Source organism: Delphinapterus leucas, chromosome 20 (assembly GCF_059928025.1).
Source record: "Delphinapterus leucas isolate spDelLeu-1000000601 "Yukka" chromosome 20, BTC_Dleu_Yukka2, whole genome shotgun sequence".
Taxonomy (NCBI): Eukaryota; Metazoa; Chordata; class Mammalia; order Artiodactyla; family Monodontidae; genus Delphinapterus; species Delphinapterus leucas.
The window spans coordinates 1,887,010-1,907,075 of record NC_143148.1 but is presented as its reverse complement, the minus strand read 5'-3'; the positions used below and the strand labels follow the sequence as shown (position 1 = coordinate 1,907,075).

General features: G+C 45.8%; 1 protein-coding gene and 1 long non-coding RNA gene across 5 annotated transcripts in view; one reads left to right on the top strand and one right to left on the bottom strand.

Moving 5' to 3' along the window:
• Positions 1-20,066, bottom strand: part of LOC111170021 (uncharacterized) — a 39,932-nt gene that overhangs the window by 19,091 nt on the left and 775 nt on the right. The window contains exons 2-5 of one of the 2 annotated variants that reach the window (XR_016390810.1): positions 6,842-19,739; positions 3,203-3,252; positions 1,827-1,923; positions 922-1,444 (exon numbers count right to left, since the gene is read on the bottom strand). This is a non-coding gene — a long non-coding RNA (uncharacterized LOC111170021). The remainder of the gene's footprint in view (positions 1-921; positions 1,445-1,826; positions 1,924-3,202; positions 3,253-6,841; positions 19,740-20,066) is intronic. The other variant, XR_002643333.2, reaches the window with a different exon arrangement.
• Positions 6,855-16,115, top strand: LOC111170004 (uncharacterized). 3 transcript variants are annotated; one of them, XM_089901982.1, is made up of 4 exons: positions 6,855-7,020; positions 10,531-10,569; positions 12,509-12,635; positions 13,937-16,115. In XM_089901982.1, the coding sequence occupies exons 2-4, from the start codon at positions 10,537-10,539 to the stop codon at positions 15,493-15,495; spliced, it is 1,719 nt and encodes a 572-aa protein (XP_089758108.1). In that variant the 5' UTR covers positions 6,855-7,020; positions 10,531-10,536; the 3' UTR covers positions 15,496-16,115. The 3 variants fall into 3 exon arrangements, with proteins under 3 accessions (XP_089758108.1, XP_022420490.1, XP_022420489.1); XM_022564782.3 differs by having other exon boundaries at positions 6,928-7,230; XM_022564781.3 differs by lacking the exon at positions 6,855-7,020 and adding an exon at positions 7,247-8,363.

Genomic DNA, 20,066 nt, shown 5'->3' with positions numbered 1-20,066 from the left:
ACAGCGATCAGGACTCTGATGAGGGTACTCAGGGTCACGGCTATGGAATTACCCAGGACCTCTTGTGTTTTCATGTCCAAAGGGACACCACACTCCTGCACACTATCACCACTTATCATATGTAACTGAACCTCAAACAGGAAAACAGATTCAGTGGGAAGCCAGTTCGACTGGCTGTAAACTGAAAGACAAATTCCTTGACCTGGGCGCCCTGTCCCTCCTGACACCTTTTCTATCCTAGCAGGGCTGCAATCCCCAAGCTGCTGCAGGCTACTCCTGCCTCTTCCCCACCCCAGCCCTTATCTCTGTAGAGGTTACACAGCTGGGAAGCCCAAGGGTCAGATTCTCCCAGGAATGAGCCTCTAACATCAACAAAGGCTCAAGAGGCACCTCCGTGGAAAGAAAACCAGAGCGATGCTCCCTGCACCGTGCTGGACGCGGGGGGATACACGTCACCCATGTGCTTTTTCTAGTTCCCTCAAACCCAGTTGGAGGAACTTTAATATTCCTGTTTTGTGCCCGAGAAAACAGAAGCCAAGGGCAACAGGGAAAGCTGCTCAAGGTCCTAGACTCGGGAAGGGGCGGGGCCGCAACACACAGAAATGTCTCCGGACTGTGCGGTCTGCGCTCCTCCCTGCGGGTCCTTCCACGCCAGCGGTATGGGGTCAGGGAGATTCGAGAAACCACATCTCTCCCTACCACACAGCGTCCCACTGACTGACAGAAATGGAACCCTCCGCGTGAAGCTTCTAACCTGGGTTCCCACCCGGAGCACAAGCGACCCCATCCTGAGGCTCCGACAAACAATGCCCTGGGGAGGACAAGGTGACGACTCACAGGACACCACCATCCTGCACAGCAGCGCGCCTCGGCCACGTGGTGGGGTCCTAGCGGGCGTGGCCTGGCGCACCTTCCACTCACCTGCGCCGGGGTCACCAGCGCCGCCATCGCACCGCGGGGAGCGTAGGGCCACATGAGGGCGCCGGAGACCGGCGGGTCCAGCGGGCTTAGCTGACACTCCCCCAGGTCGTACAAAGGCACAGGTGGGCCCTCCAGGCTGTCCTCCCCGCTCCGTCCCTAAGTCCCGGGAAGAGCTCGTAGTGGGTGTGGACACACCAGCCTCACCACAAAGAAAAGCCCGCTCCTCCGGCGCAGGAAGTCCCGCCCCTGACAACGCGAGCCAGTAACGCCCCTTTTCTGTGACGCCATCAGTCCGACCCTCACAGCCATCCCGCAAAGCACAGCCTGCTGGGTAGTGTGGTTCTTTTTTAAAAAATATTTTATTTATTCACTCATTCATTCATTATGCGCTACGTCTTCGTTGGGGCCCGCGGGCTTCTCTGGTTGTGGCGCACGTGGTAGCGTAGTTCTTGTTCTGCAGCCGGCCGGGAGAGGGTGTGTCTGTTTCTTCTAGGAGCCTGGGGCCCAGAGGCCTGGAGAGGAGCTGGCAAAGGAAATGCAGAGGCTCTAATGAAGGAGGCGAGGCATGGGATGTTCCTAAAGGGAACGATCCAGATTTCCCTGTTGTGTTTTTTGCATCTTGTCACTTAAGATGCTCGGAACATAACAAGTGGACATACTGTATTGTAAATTTTTTAATGTTCGTATTCTGCTGCCTCAACATCCCCACAGACTGGCTATGAGCACATCCCCACCCCACCACCCCACCCCGGGTGACTGGGTACACCAGAGTGATGAGGCTGTGGCCCCAACTCAAGTTCCCCTTCTTGTCCTCCCATGACTTAGTGACATTCCAACCCACCAATGAAACCCCCCCATGACTTCTGCCTGGGTACTCCGCCCTGATCCCCAGTAATGGCACTTACCTAGGGGGGCCCACTCTTCTGCTTTGTTGAGAATGCTCTCCAGGTGCTCCTCCTATATAGCTCCTGTGTGGGGTGGCATGCCAGTCTCTTCTAGGACCTGTGAATATAATAAATCCTTTATATGGCTCTAAGGGTACAATTTCCACAACTGTGTTGTAGTGCTCCATAAAGACCCCACAAGTGAGACTTATTTCTCTCTTCACCATATGGGGGATTAACACATGGTATGATATCACTCAGATACAAAGTACCTTCACTCATAGCTGCAAACTAATAAACATTATCTTGCTCCTTTTCAAATACATGTGGATGGAAGTTTTACAATCAGTTTTCTCAGTTTCAGTATGTTTGCTCAGAGTCAAGAGAGAAAGGGCTTCACACATGGCCATTACTGGGATGTTGGGGAGGAAGAGGTTGGTGTCCCTGAAAAAGATGGACAGTAGTGAAATCTTTTCTATAAACTTTTAAATAACTTGATGAAGTTCATCAAAAGTAAGTTGGGAAAATATAGGGTAGATTTTTTTTAAATGAGGGTGCTTTGACATAAATTATAATTTTAAGCATATGTTATTATCCAAGCATCTTTATTTTGTCCCTCTGTTTTTTGAAGAGGTATTCCCTTTAAAGGGAGATATTGTTTTGTAGACTGCATTCAGCCAACAGGAACACAAAGGAAAACCTGAATGCACACGCTGCAATGTCACTCAGTCACAAACTGCATGCTTTTTTTTTTTTCTGGCCGGGCTGCACGGATTTCGGGGATCTTAGTTCCCCGACTAGGGATCAAACCTGGAGCCATGGCAGTGAAAGTGCCAAGTCCTAACTACTGGACTGCCAGGGAATTCCCAATAAACTGCACTGCTCTTCAACTCTATGTAGCTCAAAGCTTCAGAGATAATTTTGTAGGCTTCAGTATGTGCAATCAAGGAACAATTAAAAAAGAGTTAAGCCAAGATCATGACAGGGGAAATGGATGATATCTGTCAGGATGCCAAGTAGGAAGTAGATGATGTGGTATTCTGCCCGTTTCCCACACAAAATAATTCTTTCCTGCATGAGTACATCTCAGTGTTTCTGTTGAAACCCCAGCAAGTCCAACTATTTTTTCCATATATTTCTTACTCAATTTCCTGAAATAGATACTGCTATGGTCTCAATGTTTGTTTTCCCCTCAATTCTTATGTTCAAAACTTTATGCCTAATGTCATGATATTAGGACATAGGATACTTGGTAGGTGGTTAGGTCAGAAGGGCTCTACCCTCATGAAAGGAACTGTGCCCTTATAAAAGAGGGCCCGGAAAGTTCACTTCTTTTACAATGTGAGGACATGGCAAGGAAAAGGAGGTTTTCTATGAAACAGGAAGTGGGCTCTCACCAGACACTGAATCCATGGGAAACTTGAGTTTGGACTTCCAGCCTCCAGAGCTGTGAGAAATAAATGCCTGTTGATTATAAGCCACCCAGTATATGATGTTTTCTTACAGCAGTTCGAATGGACTAAAACAGATAAAATTAATTTTAAAATATGAGACTTATCTGGGACTTCCCTGGCAGTCGAGTGCTTAAGATTCAGCACTCCCAATGTGGGGGGTATGGGCTCGATCCCTGGGAGGGAAACTAAGATCCTGCTTGCTGCATGGCGCAGCCAAATAAATAAATAAATAATAAAATAAAATAAGATGGACTTCCCTGGTGGTCCAGTGGGTACTCCATGCTCTCAATGCAGGGTGCCTGGGTTCGAACCCTGGTCGGGGAACTAGATCCCCCATGCATGCCACAACTAAGAGTTCCCATGCCGCAACTAAGAGTCCGCAAGCTGCAACTAACAGCCCACATGCCACAACTAAAAAAGATCTCGCATGCCACAACTAAACATGCCACAACGAGGATCCCACGCACTGCAACTAAGACAGGGCACAGCCTAAATAAATAAATAAACATTTTTTAAAATAATAAAATAAAATAAGAGACTTATCTGAAAAGAAGAGCCACTTACTAAATGCTTATTCCTACTAGGAGAGTGGCTACCACGATCACAGTCTTAGCATGTGTGCAACAGGGGCACCTTATCCCTGAGATAAACATTTCATTATTGTTTGAGCATGATGTTAGTGGTCCAAATAATTATCCTGAAAAATTGCTAAATAGAGTTGAGGGATCAAGCTCTTGCCTCCCTGATCTTTACAAACTGTATTTTGAGGTAACTGAACGGAAGATTATGGAAAAACTCTTCTTTACAGAGGATTTCTAGCTAATAAATGCAGAAATAGCAGTAGAAGTAGGTGAAATGTTTCAACAGCTTATAAAATAATCAACGACATCAGTGCATGCTGATACAATAGATAAAATAGATAAAAATACAATAGATAAAAGATGCATGGAAACTTGGTACCTGGAGAGAAACGCTAATAACATTGGAAACCAAACACAAAAGAGAGACACCCAGACATCAGAACAGGCTTATGTGATACAGTCACAATTTCTTAACATTGTGTGTGGAGTATTATGGCCAAAGGATGAATCTGAATTTCAGACTTGTTTGGATGGCAAGACTATTCACTGAAATTGGGAATGAATTTCTGTTATTCATGATGAGTTCATGGTGTGTTTGAGACATTCAAGTGGACGCTTTGGATTGAGGAGGTGGATGGGCATTCGGAACAGAATTAGGATCTGAGTTAGGGCTGGACACAGACACTTACCAGCTGGCTGAGCAGAATGAAGGATGTTTTGAAAACAAGAAATATGAAAATATTTTTCTTCTTATTTAAGAATTTACTGTATATCTACACTAACTTTAGAACAATGGGAAAGCGTAGAGAATGTAGATATTTACAAACCCTAATAATGTCAATTTATTTCCTGTAAAGTTGCCAAAGGCATGTAAGGGGGAAAGGGTAATATATTGAACAAATTTGCCGGAAAAATTATATGGTGGGGCTTATGTTAAAAATAAATTTAGGGGGCTTCCCTGGTGGAGCAGTGGTTGAGAGTCCGCCTGCCGATGCAGGGGACACGGGTTCCTGCCCCGGTCCGGGAGGATCCCACATGCTGCGGGGCGGCTGGGCCCATGAGCCACGGCCGCTGAGCCTGCGTGTCCGGAGCCTGTGCTCCGCAACAGGAGAGGCCACAACAGTGAGAGGCCCGCGTACGGAAAAAAAATTTTTTTAATTTATAAATAAATAAATAAATAAATAAATTTAGGGACTTCCCTGGTGGTACAGTGGTTAAGAATCTGCCTGCCAATACAGGGAACACGGGTTCGATCCCTGGTCCGGGAACATCCTACATGCTGTGGCGCCACTAAGCCTGTGAGCCGCAACTACAGACTCTGCGCGCCTAGAGCCCACGAGCCACAACTACTGAAGCCTGTGAGCCACAACTACTGAGCCCACATGCTGCAACTACTAAAGCCCATGTGCCCAGAGTCCGTGCTCCGCAACAAGGGAAGCTACCGCAACAAGAAGCCCGCACACCGCAACAGAGTAGCCCCCGCTACCTGCAACTAGAGAAAGCCTGTGCGCAGCAACGAAGACCCAGTGCAGCCAAATATAATAAATCAATAAAATAAATAAATTAAAAAAAGAAAAAGAATGTTGCCTTCAGTAGCTCCCTGGTGGTCCAGTGGTTAGGACTCCGCCGTGGGCCTGGGTTCAATCCCTATGTGGGGAACTAAGATCATGCAAGCCGGCAGTGAGGTTTTAAATCTTCCTCTTTTTAATTTGTAGAACTTAAAAAAAATAGTAGTACTTATTGAATTTATTATTTATATTTTAACTCTTTTAAAATTATAGGTAGCTCAATATCTTCTTAAAGTGTTTTTTTCTTGTTTCAATTTTAATTTTTTTTAAATAAAAGAAGCCTGCTATTATCATATAGTTTGTGCATATGCTGTGAAAATTTTTATATTTGCTTTGAGAACTCCTGCAAGGCATGACAAATTAATAGTGTTGTAGAATGTGAAATAAAATGGAATCACTGATGTCAAGGGGTTTTAACGTGGAGCTGGGAGGCTATTAATTAGTGGACATCCTGCACCTCCCCACCTGGTGAAACCATGAACTTTTGATCTGAGCCAACCTGCAAATATTCCAAGGACTCTGCAATAACACTTGCAACTTGTCACACTAATGGACTATTACTCCCCTCTAGTGATAGTCTTAGTACACAATCCCGTTCAACCAAGACTAGCTTCTGTCTCCAATTCCAATTAAAATTCTGTAATACAAAACTCTCTTTGCATTTAAAATCCCCTGTATTTTACTCCCTAGCAGAATACCTTTTGGGTTGCTACTTGAATGCGTGTCCCGAATTGCAATTCTGTGATCCCAAGTAAATATGTTGTGCTTGATTACTGCCTCTCAGGTTTACTGAGGTGGACAGTATCAACGATAGACTAATGTTATCTAACTTTATGTAGTTATTATTTTAGACAATAATGAAGCACACCGAGATATTTTGTTGCATATAATTCCCTTTTTCATTCCAAAATCTTATTGAATTGATTTTTCTTACTTGAAAACTCTTCCAAGATTTTCATAAAGAAACAAAAACAACAAATAAGGACTGTGGCTTGTCTCAGTCTTTTCACAACTGGAATGCATTTTTTTCTAATCCTATATAAAGCTTTATGCTGAGAAATACGAGCTAAAGCAGAATTTTATAAATGTTATGGATACAGGCTTTGCTGGGTCTAATTTTATGTGTTTTATTTAATTTTTTTTTTAATTTGAAATATAGTCGATTTACAAGGTTCCCTTAGTTTCAGGTGCTGTAAATACATTTTTTTCCTGGCCGCGCCATGCACCTTGGGGGATCTTATTTCCCTGACTAGGGATCGAACCCGCCCCGCTGCAGTGGAAGCCCGGAGTCTTACCAACTGTGCCGCCAGGGAAATCCCTTGACGCGTTTTTAATTTGTCCTTCCCGCACCTACTTGGCCCATTAATGCCCAAACAGGTTGGGGGTGGGTCTAGTCCGCACCGCACTCGGTGGCTTGAGGGGAACTACATTACCTAGAAGACTGTGCGCGGATCGGCTTGTTCTCCGCACCAATGAAGGCCCCAAACAGAGGTTCTTCCGGGATTGTGAAATACGAGGGGACGGAACTTCCGGTGTCTTTCTGTTGGCGGCGGTTTGGGGTCTTTGCAGCGTTTGCAGGACCCAAAGCTCTAGATCACTAGGCGCAGCCCAGGTAACGGAAACTGGAAAAAGCTCGAGGGGACGCCGTCCACACTCCGCGGGAGTGAGCGGGATGCGGAAACTGCTTCCGGAATATTCGGGCCACATTACCACCATTATCCCGCCGCGCTCAACGGGTCCTACGGCAACCAGCGCGCTACAAGACCCGACCTGTAAGGTCGGATCTTAACAAACGGCACCGCGAAACAGAGGAAAGCTTCAAGTGAGCTTTATTAGGAAGCGCTCCCGGGCGAGGTTCACTGGTCCGAGAGAAAGGGGTCAGAGAAGTCGCGCCCAGTACTGGATGAGGGGGATTTTTATTGGAGTAAAAGCAGAAGGCGGCTTGCAAGGGGAGGGGATGGTTTGCTATACAGGGTAATTCCTTATTTGGTGAGGATACAGCAGGGCCAGGTGTTGGTTGGTCTGTTGTGGGGCGTAAGCCCATTTTCCCTTCCCCTCAGCCCCATTGTTTTCTGGGCAGGAAGTTAGAGTCTCTTGTTGATCCCAGAACAGGTGAGGTCGTTATGTCCCAATGCCTCTCCTACCTCATACTGGTCGATGTTTATTCTTACCCCCCCCCCGGGCCTCCTTTCACCCGGGCCAAGGGACCTTACACGACCCAGGTGACTGTTGGGTCCCCCAGATCCTGACCCGAATCCTCAAGCCTCCAATGAGGGACTCCTGTTCAGGGCACTGCGGTTCAGGCGCCTGTCTCCAGAACTTTAGGTGTGCGTGTGTGGTGGCCCTATTTCTGACAGGCCGTGTGGAGAGTGTTAAAGGCTGGGGCCTTGGCACGTGCAAATCCTTGGAGAGTCACAAGAGCAGGGAACATTCTGGAAACCTGGGGTTGGAGTCCCTTCTTCAGAAACGTGGCATTATGGAGGAGTCATATGAGCCCTTCTGGGCCAACAGTCGGCATTCTGGAAGTCATGGAGGGTTGTGAATAAATCAGAAAGACACACTGAGTTAGTTTTAAAGTATTTCAAAGGCTGCTCAGGGGAGAACAGACTGGGAAGGGGGAGCTGAGGGTGGAGGCAGGGGAGACCTGGGAGAGCCTAGTGCATTCCACTCCAGAGAGTAAGTTGTTTTCTGGACCAGAGTGGTGCCTATGGAAGTTATTGACCTGAAACAAATAGCCTCCTGACTATTTCTTCTGCAAAGATGAGTTTTTTTCGGGATCATCAGGGAATTGCAATTGAGATGTGCGGCCATGATGAACTAAAACTTTTATAGAGATTAAAGAAGGAAGTTAGAAGGGCTATAGTCACCAAAGAGTCCATGGCTTTTCGTTGTCTGAGTCCTTTCCAGGAGAGAAGAGAGTCGTCTTCTTCCTTTTGGATACTATTATTGTCTCAGGTCAGTGAGGGCTCCCCCTTCTGGTGTGCCGACTCTAACTGAGGTTTCTGTTTATTAATTTTTTACAAAGGAATACAAATAATAAGGTTCATAATAAATCTGCAAGATAATTGGCAATGAATGTTGTTCTAAGCAAAAGGACAGAGTAAAGGACAATAAAGTTTTTCTTTTGGCTGAGCATCTGGAAGACATGTCAGGGAGAGATTAAAATTTGATTTTGGAGGGAGTTCCCTGGTGGTCCAGTGGTTAGCACTTGGTGCTTTCACTGCTGTGGCTCTGGGTTCAACCCCTGGTGGGGGAACTAAGTAAGATCCTGCAAGTCGTGTGGGGCAGCCAAAAAAAAAAAAAAAAAAGTAAGGAGTTAACAGTCAGGGCCAATTTGTGACACAGGGGCTGCTGGAGTCCCTAATCTGGAATTGGGGGAGGAGGTCGCTAGCTCAGCAATGTCCATGTGGTGACAGCCTAAGTCCTGGACTCTGGCCATGTCTGGACTCAAATTTAGGAGGGAAAGTCTTGTCACTTTTCTGTGCAAGGAGACCTCAGATGAAAGTAGAGAGACCTGGGGCTGGAGGGCAGGGCAAACGGGGTGGGACTTTCTGAGGCTGCCTGAAGATGAGAGGGTCCTGTGGTTCCAGGGCTTTCTGGGGAAGCAAGGGTATAAGGAGTAAGGAGCCTTGCCTGAGATGGAGATGGAGAAGGAGTTTTGAGATTGTATAGATTCACTGTTCTGAACACTCAGCCGACTGCCCACTCCTTGTGGAGTCAGAAAAAGGTCAGCCATGCTGGTGGAGCAGCCCAGGCCCAGTCAAGGGCACACGTGCCTCAGCTCTCCCAGGAAACTACAAGGTTAAAAATGTATAGATTTAGCAAGTTAATCTTGTGTAAGCAAGTAATAACTGCTTAAAATGAGAATATATATCTGTGTTATAATAATATATATATGTTTAGGTTTTGTCTTGAGTTCTTCACAGAGCTCTGAACCTCTTAGAATTGTCTGGGAATTAGGACTGTTTTTTGTTATTCACAACTAGCCCTTTTTATCACGTGGAAGTTTATTATAATGAAGTGACATAGGGTGGATTCTCCAGATACCCTCAGGATGGGACTGCTCTCTAGAAAAAACAAGTGATTAGAAGTTTCAACTCCCAGACCTACCCGGCAACTCCTAAGGATCTGGAGATTAGGTATAAAAACTGCTGAACAATGAAGTTCAAGGTTCCTTCAGATTGGTGAACACATTGAAATGGTGGAAGTGCTGGGAGGGTGGCATGTACTGAAAAGGCCTGGAAACCCCCTGATGCCCTCTACCTCCCCCACCCTGATGTAGACGTCATTTCCATTTGACTGTTCATAAACTGTATACATTACAGTAAACCAGAAAATGTAAGAAAAGTGTTTTCCTAACTTCATGGGTCATTTCAGCAAATTATCAAAACCGAGGAGGGGTTTATGGGAAACCCTGAATTTGTAGCTAAGTGGGACAGAGTCCTGGTAGCCTGGGGACCAGGGATCGGAACTGGCTTCTCAAAAGAGGGCAGTTTATGGGCCTGATGCCTTAAACCAGTGGATTCTATTACTAATTTCAGGTAGTGTAATAATAGGAATGAATTGTAGGGCACCAGGGTGGTGTCATAAAATTAGATAATTGGTGGTTGAAAAAAGATACTTTGTCTCAGAAAGCCTTGAGAGACATGTAAGAAAAACCTAATTTTCAAAAACATTTATAGAAATCCTAATCCTGTGTTCTGTAATAGCTGAATCTTAGCATGGGAGAGGTAATAATGCATTTGGTATGTACACATTATGAGATAGACATCCTAAGTTTTGCCGTTTACATGAACACACTGAGACTCAAAGAGGGTGGGTGGGTTTTTTTTGCCATGCCCCATGGCATGTGGGATCTTAGTTCCCCAACCAGGGATGGCACCCGGGCTCCCTGCAGTGGAAGATTGAAGTCTTAAAAACTGGACTGCCAGGGAAGTCCCAAGGACGTTGAGCCTTTGTCTAAGCCTATCGAGTTGTCAAGCTATAGCTCTGAAGAGTGAGGATCTGAGGTCAGAGGTCAGCCTCAGATGACTCATGTCCAGGAAAAGGAAGGGAAAAAACAGCTCAGCCTTTACATCCTCACCATAATCACCTTTACCTCAGATACTCCCTCTTTTCGCAGGTTCCCATGGTAGCAGCAGCATTTATGGTCCCTGGACAGGTAAGTGGAAGAAGCCCCTGTACCTACCCAGATGTCATCCCTACCCCTGGTCCTGACACACAGATATAGGAGACAGTGTTGTCCTGGGATTATGGGCCATTAGGTCTGGGCCCTGGCATCATCTCAGGCACAGGACCATTAATCAAAGCCAGAAGTTGTACAGAGGTGTTCCCATGTGTCCAGTGGAGAAGGTCAAGTGGTGACATGTCCTTGGGCACAGCCTGGAGATGAGACTGAGAGGGGAGTGTTCAGGGAACTGCAGGACCCATGACTTGGGCTGATAAAGACTGAAGTCATGAGTCATTCCTGGGATGGGAGCCTGACGAGCTGGGCCTCTCCTGAAGGGGCGGGTCCATGCCATGTTGGCCGCAGAGGAGGGAAGTGATCTGACGCTGGGTCTGAAGAAGCTGCTCTGCCTGCCGAGAGGAAGAAGACGGTGGTGGTGGGGGGGGTGCGAAGGAGCCAGGGGTCCAGTGGAAGGCACAGTCCTGGTGAATGTCGATTGTGGCTAGATCCTGGCAATGGCTCTGTAGCAGGAGAGGAGGTGAGTTTCTCAATCTCGTTTGTGGTACACCTGATTTTCTGCTGTACAGGATGAGAGAGAGTAGTCTGACATGACCCCAGGATGTTTGCCTCTAAGTGATGGTGGGGACACCATGTCTGAGATGGGAAGTCGAAAGTAGGAGTAATGGACAGAAGGACTCTCCAGAGTTCCGTGTTCCGTGCTGAGTCTGAGATATTGCCGGGGTGTCTCACAGGAGGTGTCAACTTGGCCATTGGAAACACACCTGGAGTTCAGGGAAGGTGGGGTTCAGGATTGAAGATACCCCTTAGCAGGTGGATGGCATGTGGACAATGTCAGATTCCAGGCCCTCAGGTCATGTGTGCATGCCATGAAAGTTGTAGGGTGGGGAGGGTGTTCTCCGTGGACTGGCTCACCTCCCTGGGCACGGGGACAGGGGTGGCTGTCATCACTAAGATGGATGAGGCAGTGCAGTGACCATGAGTGTGTGGGAGGTGCAAGTGGCCTCAGGGGAAGTCCTTGTCGTGGCACAGGATTCAAAAGGGTGGATAAGGTATGGATCCAGAAGCTAAGCAGGAATGGAGGTCAGATGACAAGGAGGTAAGGCCTGGGACATTGTTTCCCCTCCACAGGTTCAAAGTTTTGTGATGACTGTGGTTGGAACCTGAAGAATGTGAGACTGGATGACAGACCAGCTGAGGGCAGAGGAGCGCAGCTGGGACAGGGTCTTGGGCTGGGCTGGGGGGTGGGGGGGGCTTGGAATGAGAGGAGCAGAGAGAGGAAGGGGTGAGTGCTGCGGGGTCAGCACATGGGACACTGTGGAGGACTAGGGCTCCGGGCATCTGACCCCGCACAATGTCTGGGTGCTGATGTGGGAAAAGGGACCAAGGCCTTGTGGGGGTATGGAAAGCAGTGCTGGGACCACCTGTAGTAGCGGGTCCTGCAGAGGCCTGGGGAAGCACCACCTTCTGGGTGGCACGTGGGGAACAGAGTGAGGTGCCGAAGGCCTGAGGCTGAGTTGGTGGCGTGGGGGTCACGGTCGGGCACGTGAGAGAGTTGTGACCCTGCAGGGCTGGGCAATGGAGAGGGAGGGAGTGTGAGCATGGACTCAGGGCCTTTATCCCCACACTTTACTCCAGGGGGCTGAGCACAAGTGTCATTGTATGTGGGGTGGTCTGTTTGATCTCAGGAGAGTCGACTCTGAGGAGAGTGGCTGGGGTTCTGTGTGGCAGGCCCAAAGCATCTGTGAGACTGCTTGTCTCCTTCTCTGTTTTAACTGAATGATGTAATGCTAGCAGGTTCCTGTGACATGAGGACCTGGTGTGTCCTCTGAGCTGGGTCACTGGGGTAGACGACCATGACCTGGGGTCCTGGTTGCAGAGGCTGCTGTGAACTCACTTGTCCCCCTCATGACAGGGCCATGTGGTCTTTGAGGATGTGGCTGTGTCCTTCTCCCAGGAGGAGTGGGGTCTCCTTAACGATGCTCAGAGACTCCTGTACTGTGACGTGATGCTGGAGAACCTGTCACTTATAGCCTCCCTGGGTAAGGACCCCTGTTCCCACACCATTGCCCCGTATGGGACTCTGCCCTTCTTTTTGCATGGCTCACTCCATCCTTCCGAGCCTGGACCTTGGACATTGCTTACTTCCCCGATTTCCTGGCACTTGAGCTGCGTTCCCCCACTCTCTGTGTGTTCAGCCCTATACCATAGGCTCTGAAGCCTTTGACAGAAGTCTTTGGTCTCAGAGGCTTGAAGCCTGTCCAGCTGATGCCACTTAGCTTTGCCACTGCTAGGTGTGTTGACTGTTCAGATGTGTGCAAGATCTGTGTCACACATTCTAACCCTTTTTTTTGCACTGCCTGTGTCAGGAATTACAGACACTTACATGGTCAGCATTTGTGGTCAACCCTAGATTATTTTTGCAAGACTCCTTAAGGTTCTTCTAGTGATACATTTTTTCCCCTGAAATCTGTCATTGGTTGGTTCACTCTGGGCCAGTGTCTTTCTCCTAATGGCCCTATTTTCCTCTGAGGAGTTTGATCTGGTAGGGCTCATAGTCACCCAGCCTGAGCTGAGAGGTGGAGGCAACCCTGGGTGCCTGACAAGGTAGGCCCCTCTCTAGTCATAGGACGAGGGTTAATTGCATCCTGAGCCTGGTGAGCAGGAGCTGTAGGAAGGCATGATATCATTGATGAGTTCTAATCCTACAGGGAAATGTCCTTTGCTCTCTCCTCTTTCAATGTCATGACTCATCATGCTCATACTTCATTTCTTTCTTCCACTTCTCCCCATTTTGACACTTTGCCCACTTTTCATTTCTACTGTGATTTCTGACTCCTGTTTTCCACCTTAGTGTCCTCCACACCTCTTCTTTCCCCCTGTCTGCACTGTTCTCCAATTTTATGTATTTTGTATATTGTATATGCATATCCTTAATGTATCATGAGAGGTACATGTTTACTTATATTGTCTTTGAACACTGATAGTCAGGTGTAATTGCATTTTCCTGGATTGAGACACACATTCTACAGAGCTGACCCTTGTCACCACCAGAAAGTCCTGCTGAAAGCCATTGGCTGAGGAGTGAGTTGTTCTAGCCTCTCCTCCCAGCACGGCGTGACATCCTGGTATCCTGTGTTCTTGCGGGTTTGAGACATTTCCTATTCTGTGACCATCAGAGCCCTAGTATTGCACAGTATCCCCTTCTACCACTTGACCCTTCCTCCCTTGTTTTAATAACAAACCCACGGGCTTATACCTACATGTGTCATGCACAGATTTGTAGTGGACTCCTGTACCACCAACGTCTCCATACAGTTTATCAGCATTTTTGTGCTTTCAGGGTGTTGGTGTGCAGTAGGTACTGAGGAGGCCGCTTCTGAACAATGTGTTTCTGTAGAACTAGTGACACAAGACAGGAATCCAAATCCAGACCCATCTATCCTGAAGACTCTTACTTCGGATACGGGTGCCCTGGTAGAGAAATATGTTTTGTACCTGGCTGAGCACCAAGGAGTGCATTCTGGGCTGAAACCATCCTCTTCTGGGGCCTGTGGGAAAATGTTCACTTCTCACCTACAACATCACCAGAAGCAGCCCAGTGAAGAGAAACACCTCAGAAGCGAGGAAAATGGAGCCTTGCTTATGACGAGCTGCAAAGTCTTTTTACCCGACAATATGTTCACATGTGGAGAGGTTGAGAAGGCGTTCCTAAGCAGCTTGGGCTTTCCCTATCACCAGCCGTCCCACGATGGAGAGCACCCAGGTAGAAGCAGGCAGAGCAGGGAGGTCTCTCACCCTGGGCAAGGGCATTATGCGTGCAATGAATGTGGCAAAGCCTTCAGTAAGAAGTATAAATTCATGGAGCACCTGAGAGTTCACACTGGTGAAAAACCTTATGAGTGCAGTGACTGTGGAAAGTTCTTTAGACTCACCTCCAGTCTTACTCACCATAGGAAGGTTCACACAGGAAAAAGGCTTCATGAGTGCCCTAATTGTGGGAAAGTGTTTGCCCACAAATATAAACTTGTTGAGCACCAGAGAATCCACACTGGAGAAAGACCCTATGAGTGTAATCAATGTGGGAAAGCTTTCCTTCAAAAGGATACACTTGTTAGGCACCAAAAAGTCCACACTGGAGAAAATCCTCATAAGAGCAGTGAATGTGGGAAGCCCTTCCTTTACAAAAAAAATCTTGTGCATCAGAGGATCCATATTGGAGAAAAGCCTTATGGATGTAGCAAATGTGGGAAGTCATTCGTCTTCAAAAAAAGGCTTCTTGATCACCAGCGAATCCACACCGGAGAAAAGCCTTATATGTGCAGTGAATGTGGAAAAGCCTATGTCTACAAAGGAAGTCTTGTTGTGCATAAGAGAAGTCATACTGGAGAAAAGGCTTATGGGTGTAAATGTGGGAAGTTCTTTACAAGCAGCTCTGCCCTCAGTAAACACCAAAATGTTCACACTGCAGAAAGGCCTTATGAGTGCAGTGAATGTGGGAAAGCTTTCAAGGTCAAAATTAAACTTGTTGAGCACCAGAGAATCCACACTGGAGAAAAACCCTATGAGTGTAATCAGTGTGGGAAAGCCTTCAAGCTCAAGTATTCACTTGTTCGGCACCAAACTGTCCACACTGGAGAAAAGCCTTTTAATTGCAATGAATGTGGCAAGCCTTTCAGTTACAAAACAAGTCTTCTTGAGCACCAGAGAATCCACACTGGAGAAAGGCCTCACACATGCAATAAATGTGGGGAAGGCTTTGTCTACAGAAGAAGTCTTGTTGTCCACCAGAGAATCCACACTGGAGAAAGGCCTTATATGTGCAGTGAATGTGGAGAAGCCTTTGTCTATAGAAGAGGTCTTATTGCCCACCAGGGAATCCATACTAGAGGAAAACCTTGAGTGTAGTTCTTTGCAGGCAGCTCCAGGCTCATAAAAAACAAGAAAGTTCACACTGGAGAAATGCCCTCCAGACTTGAGCTTTCCTTCACTTGAGTTAATATCTAGCAGCATATAGAGTAGGTGTCATAGAGTAAGTGAAAATTTAACTTACGTGGAGCCAAACTTTCGTAGACTGGTAGTATCCTGTTACAGTCTTACTAGAAGCACCAGAACGTGAGTTCTTGTTCTTTACATTCTTATCAACACTTGGTATGGTCAGGCTTTCTAACTTCAGTGATGTAAGAGGTGTATAGTGGTATCTAGTGATTTTAACGAGTATTTCCCTATTGACATGATGTTGAGTGGTTTTTCATGTGATAATTTCATTCATAGTTTTTTGAAATTTCTGTTTATATGATTTGTCATCTTAATTACTGAGTTTTGACATTTCTTCATGGATTATTGATTAAGGTTCTCTAATGGAAATATCTGACATTATTTTCATCCAGAATTGGCCTTCTCATTTCAGTAGCTTTTCCAGAGAAAAAGTTTTCAGCTTTAATGGATTCTTACTTGTGCATTTATTCTTTTACTGCTTATGCTTTTGGTGTTCTATCAATAAATGAAAAATGTTTCCCAAATTTAAAGACAGAAGTTTTTCTATGTTTCCTTCTGAAACTTTAAAGTTTAGTTTTTTTAATTGATGTAAATGATTCATATTTAGTTCATTTTTGGAAGTTCTTTTTAAAATATGGATACCCAGTTGCTGCAGTGATACTGACTTAAATACCTTCTCCACTGAATTGCTTTTGTATCCTCATTGAAGGTCAATCATATGTATATGTTTATTTCTGAACTTTATCTTCTGTTGCATTTATCTACTTTATTTATGCAAATCCTTTCATGTGTTGAATAATTTGTTGTTATAATATGTCTTGAAATCAAGGTCATGTACTCCTTGGACTTTCTTTTTCAAAGTTGTTATGGCCATTCTTAGTCCTTTGCCTTTCCATTGAATTTTAGAATCCACTTGTGAATTTGAACATCCCAAAAACCAACTAGGATTTTGACTGGAATTGCATTTAATCTTTAATTTAGAAAGGCATACTGAGTGTCCCAATTCATAAACATGATATATCTTCTTTTATTTAGATCTTAGATTAATTTCTGTTAGCAATGTTTTTTAGTTTTCTGTTTATAAGTCTCATATAACTTAAACATCCCCAGGTATTTTCTACATAGAATGATATTGTGAATGGAAACTTTAAAAAAAAATGTTCAATTTCTGAATTTTTCATAGCTATTACAGTTAGAGAGATATTAAACTAAGGATAGAAGCAATCCTTCTTGATCTTATAAACATCTACAAAGAGTTATTAGAGGGACTTCCCTGGTGGTGCAGTGGTTTAGAATCCACCTGCCTTGGTCCAAGGAGATCCCATGTGCTGCGAAGCAACTAAACCCATGTACTACAACTACTGAGCCTGCACTCTAGAGCCCATGAGCCACAACTACTGAGCCCATGTGCCACAACTACTGAATCCTGCATGCCTAGAACCCGTGCTCTGCAACAAGAGAAGCCACCAGAATGAGCAGGCCAAGCACCACAACGAAGAGTAACTTCCACTTGCTGCAACTAGAGAAGCCTGCATGCAGCAATGAAGACCCAACACAGCCAAAATTAAAAAAATTTATTTAAAAGAGCTATTAGAAATACTATACCTTTGATTGATTATTAAAATATTCGTATTAGAATAAAAGGAGGACAGCTGCTTATTGTTCTGGAGCAGGCCCAGACAAGGGGCACTCCCTGGTGAGTGCCTTGGAAGGGTAGCTGGGTTGGAGCAGCCCTGGCAGGGAACAGTTTATTGGGGTTTTCTGTTTTGTTTTTTTGTTTTTAATGTATTTGGCTACATTGGCTCTTAGTTGTGGCAAGCAGGATATTCACTGCAGCATGTGGGATCTTTTCATTGCGGTGCATGGGCTCTTAGTTGCACAGGCTTCTCTAGTTGTGGCCCATGGGCTCCAGAGTGTGTGGTCTCAGTAGTTGAGGTGCATGGGCTTAGTTGCCCTGCAGCATGTGGGATCTTAGTTCCCTGACCAGGAATTTGACCTGCGTCCTTTGCATTGGAAGGTGGATTCTTAACCACTGGACCACCAGGGCATTCTTTTTATTAATGATTTCTTTTCTCTTTCTTTTTAAAATTAATTTATTAAATTTATTTTTGGCTGCGCTGGGTCTTGTGGCTGTGCGTGGTCTTTTCTCTAGTTGCAGCGAGCAGGGGCTACTCTTTGTTGTGGTGGCTTTTCTTGTTGCAGAGCACACACAGGCTTTAGACATGAGGGCTTTGGTAGTTGCAGCATATGGGCTCAGTTGCAGCACGTGGGCCCTAGAGCACATGGGTTTCAGTAGTTGCAGGGTGTGGGCTCAGTAGTTGTGGCACATGGGCTTAGTTGCTCCACCACATGTGGGATCTTCCTGGACCAGGGATTGAACCTGTGTCCCCTGCATTGGCAGGCAGATTCTTAACCACTGGACCACCAGGGAAGTCCTATTGGCGTTTTCTTAAGCAGTACTTTAGGGAAAATTTATCCCACATTTAACACTTATAGAAAAAAATGTGTCAAATCAAGGAACTCAGATTCCACCTTCAGAAACTAGGAAAAGAAAAGAGAAATCCAGAGAAAGCAGAAGAAATTAATATCAAATCAAATATGAATGCCCTACAACTACTGAGCCTGTGCTGTAGGGCCTGCATGCTGCAACTTCTGAAGCCCATGCACCTAGAGCTCATGCTCCAAAACAAAGAGAAGCCAGTGCAATGAGAAGCCTGCGCACCACAATGAAGAGTAGCCTCTGCTCACCACAACTAGAGAAAGCCTGTGCTTAGCAACAAAGACCCAACACAGCCAAAAATAAAATAAAATTTATTAAAAACAAAAAAAACAAAAAAATAAAATTAACAAAACAACAACAACAAAAAACAACCCAATTGAGAAATGGACAAAATGGGAATTCCCTGGCAGTACATAGATGGCCAACAGGCACATGAAAAGATGCTCAACATCACTAATTATTAGAGAAATGCAGATGAAAACTACAATGAAGTACCACGTCACACTGGTCAGAATGGCCATCATCAAGAAGTCTACAAATAATACATGCTGGAGAGGGTGTGGAGAAAACGGAAGCCTTCTACACTGTTGGTGGGAATTAAATTGGTGCAGCCACTGTGGAGAACAGTATGGAGGTTCCTTAAAAATCTAAAAATAAGAGCTGTCATATCCAACAATCCCACTCCTGGGCATACATCTGGAGAAAACTCTAATTGGAAAAGATAGTGCACTGCTATTTTCATAGCAGCACTATATACAATCACCAGGGCATGGAACCAACCCAAGTGTCCATCTATAGATGAATGGATAAAGATGTATATAAGTTAGGAGTATGGGATTAACAGATACACACCACTATATATAAATAGATAAACAATAGGATTTACTGTATAGCATAGTGAACCATATTCATTATCCTGTAATAACTTGCAATGGAAAAGAATCTGAAAGAGAATATGTTTTACATGTATAATTTTGTAAAATATATGTATATATTTTACATATTTTGATAGATGTACTGCAAAGCGATTCAGTACACCAGAAACTAACACAACATTGTAAATCAACTATATGACCATAAAAAGACATTGTTTAAGAAAATACACATACCAAACAAAAGTATTAAAATAGATACGAAAATTTTTCTTTTTTACAAGATCCTCAGCAAGTGAAAGGAGAGCCCAGTCTACAAGCATGATAGGAACCTACTAAAGAATAAACTATTAGGCTATTTCTTGGGGTGGAACTATCAGAGTCTGACTTGGGATGGAAAGGGCTTTGAGCCAGGGTTGCCAGTTCAGGATGTGTAGTGAATTCCATCAGTGGCCTCATTCTATCCACGTGCCCCCATCTCCTCCAATGCTGCCACCCCAGCCCTCCCTACAGAGAGAAGGTGCCCACCGACTCCTCACCTGTTCCACCTTGCCCTTCCTGCCAACGCCCTGAGTTCTGCCTCCTGCCATGGTCTTCATGGGATAACCCCCATCCGGGCCAGAAGAACTCCGTATGGGTGGGGGAATCTTGTGTGACGGGGCTGCCAAGAACACCTCAGTGGGCCGTACCAGTCACTGCAGGTCTGGGCTGGTCCGGATGGCAGTCACCCTTGGGATGAGGTTGGCACTGGAGCCGGCCAGGTCTGTGCACAAGTCCTAGAAGGAAACAGAAGGGGAAAGCTGAGGGGACCAAGCAGGTTCTGGATACAGGTGGAGTGAGAGGGAGGAGAAACTGTCCTGGACTGCTCATTTCTTTTTATATGCCCCTCATCCTGGCTGGAAGGTCTCCCCCTTTCCTCCCAAGAATTCTGCCGCGCACTGCCTTTCTCCTCCATCCTGCGACTGCGTTCCCGTTATACCCTCAGCATCACCGGCTCGAAAGGGGGTTCTTATAAATGTACCCGACTTCTGTTCTGATGCAGGAGCCCCTCAAGAGTCTCCCGAGTGAACTCGCTTTTTATCGGTGAGCCGCCTTACCATCCG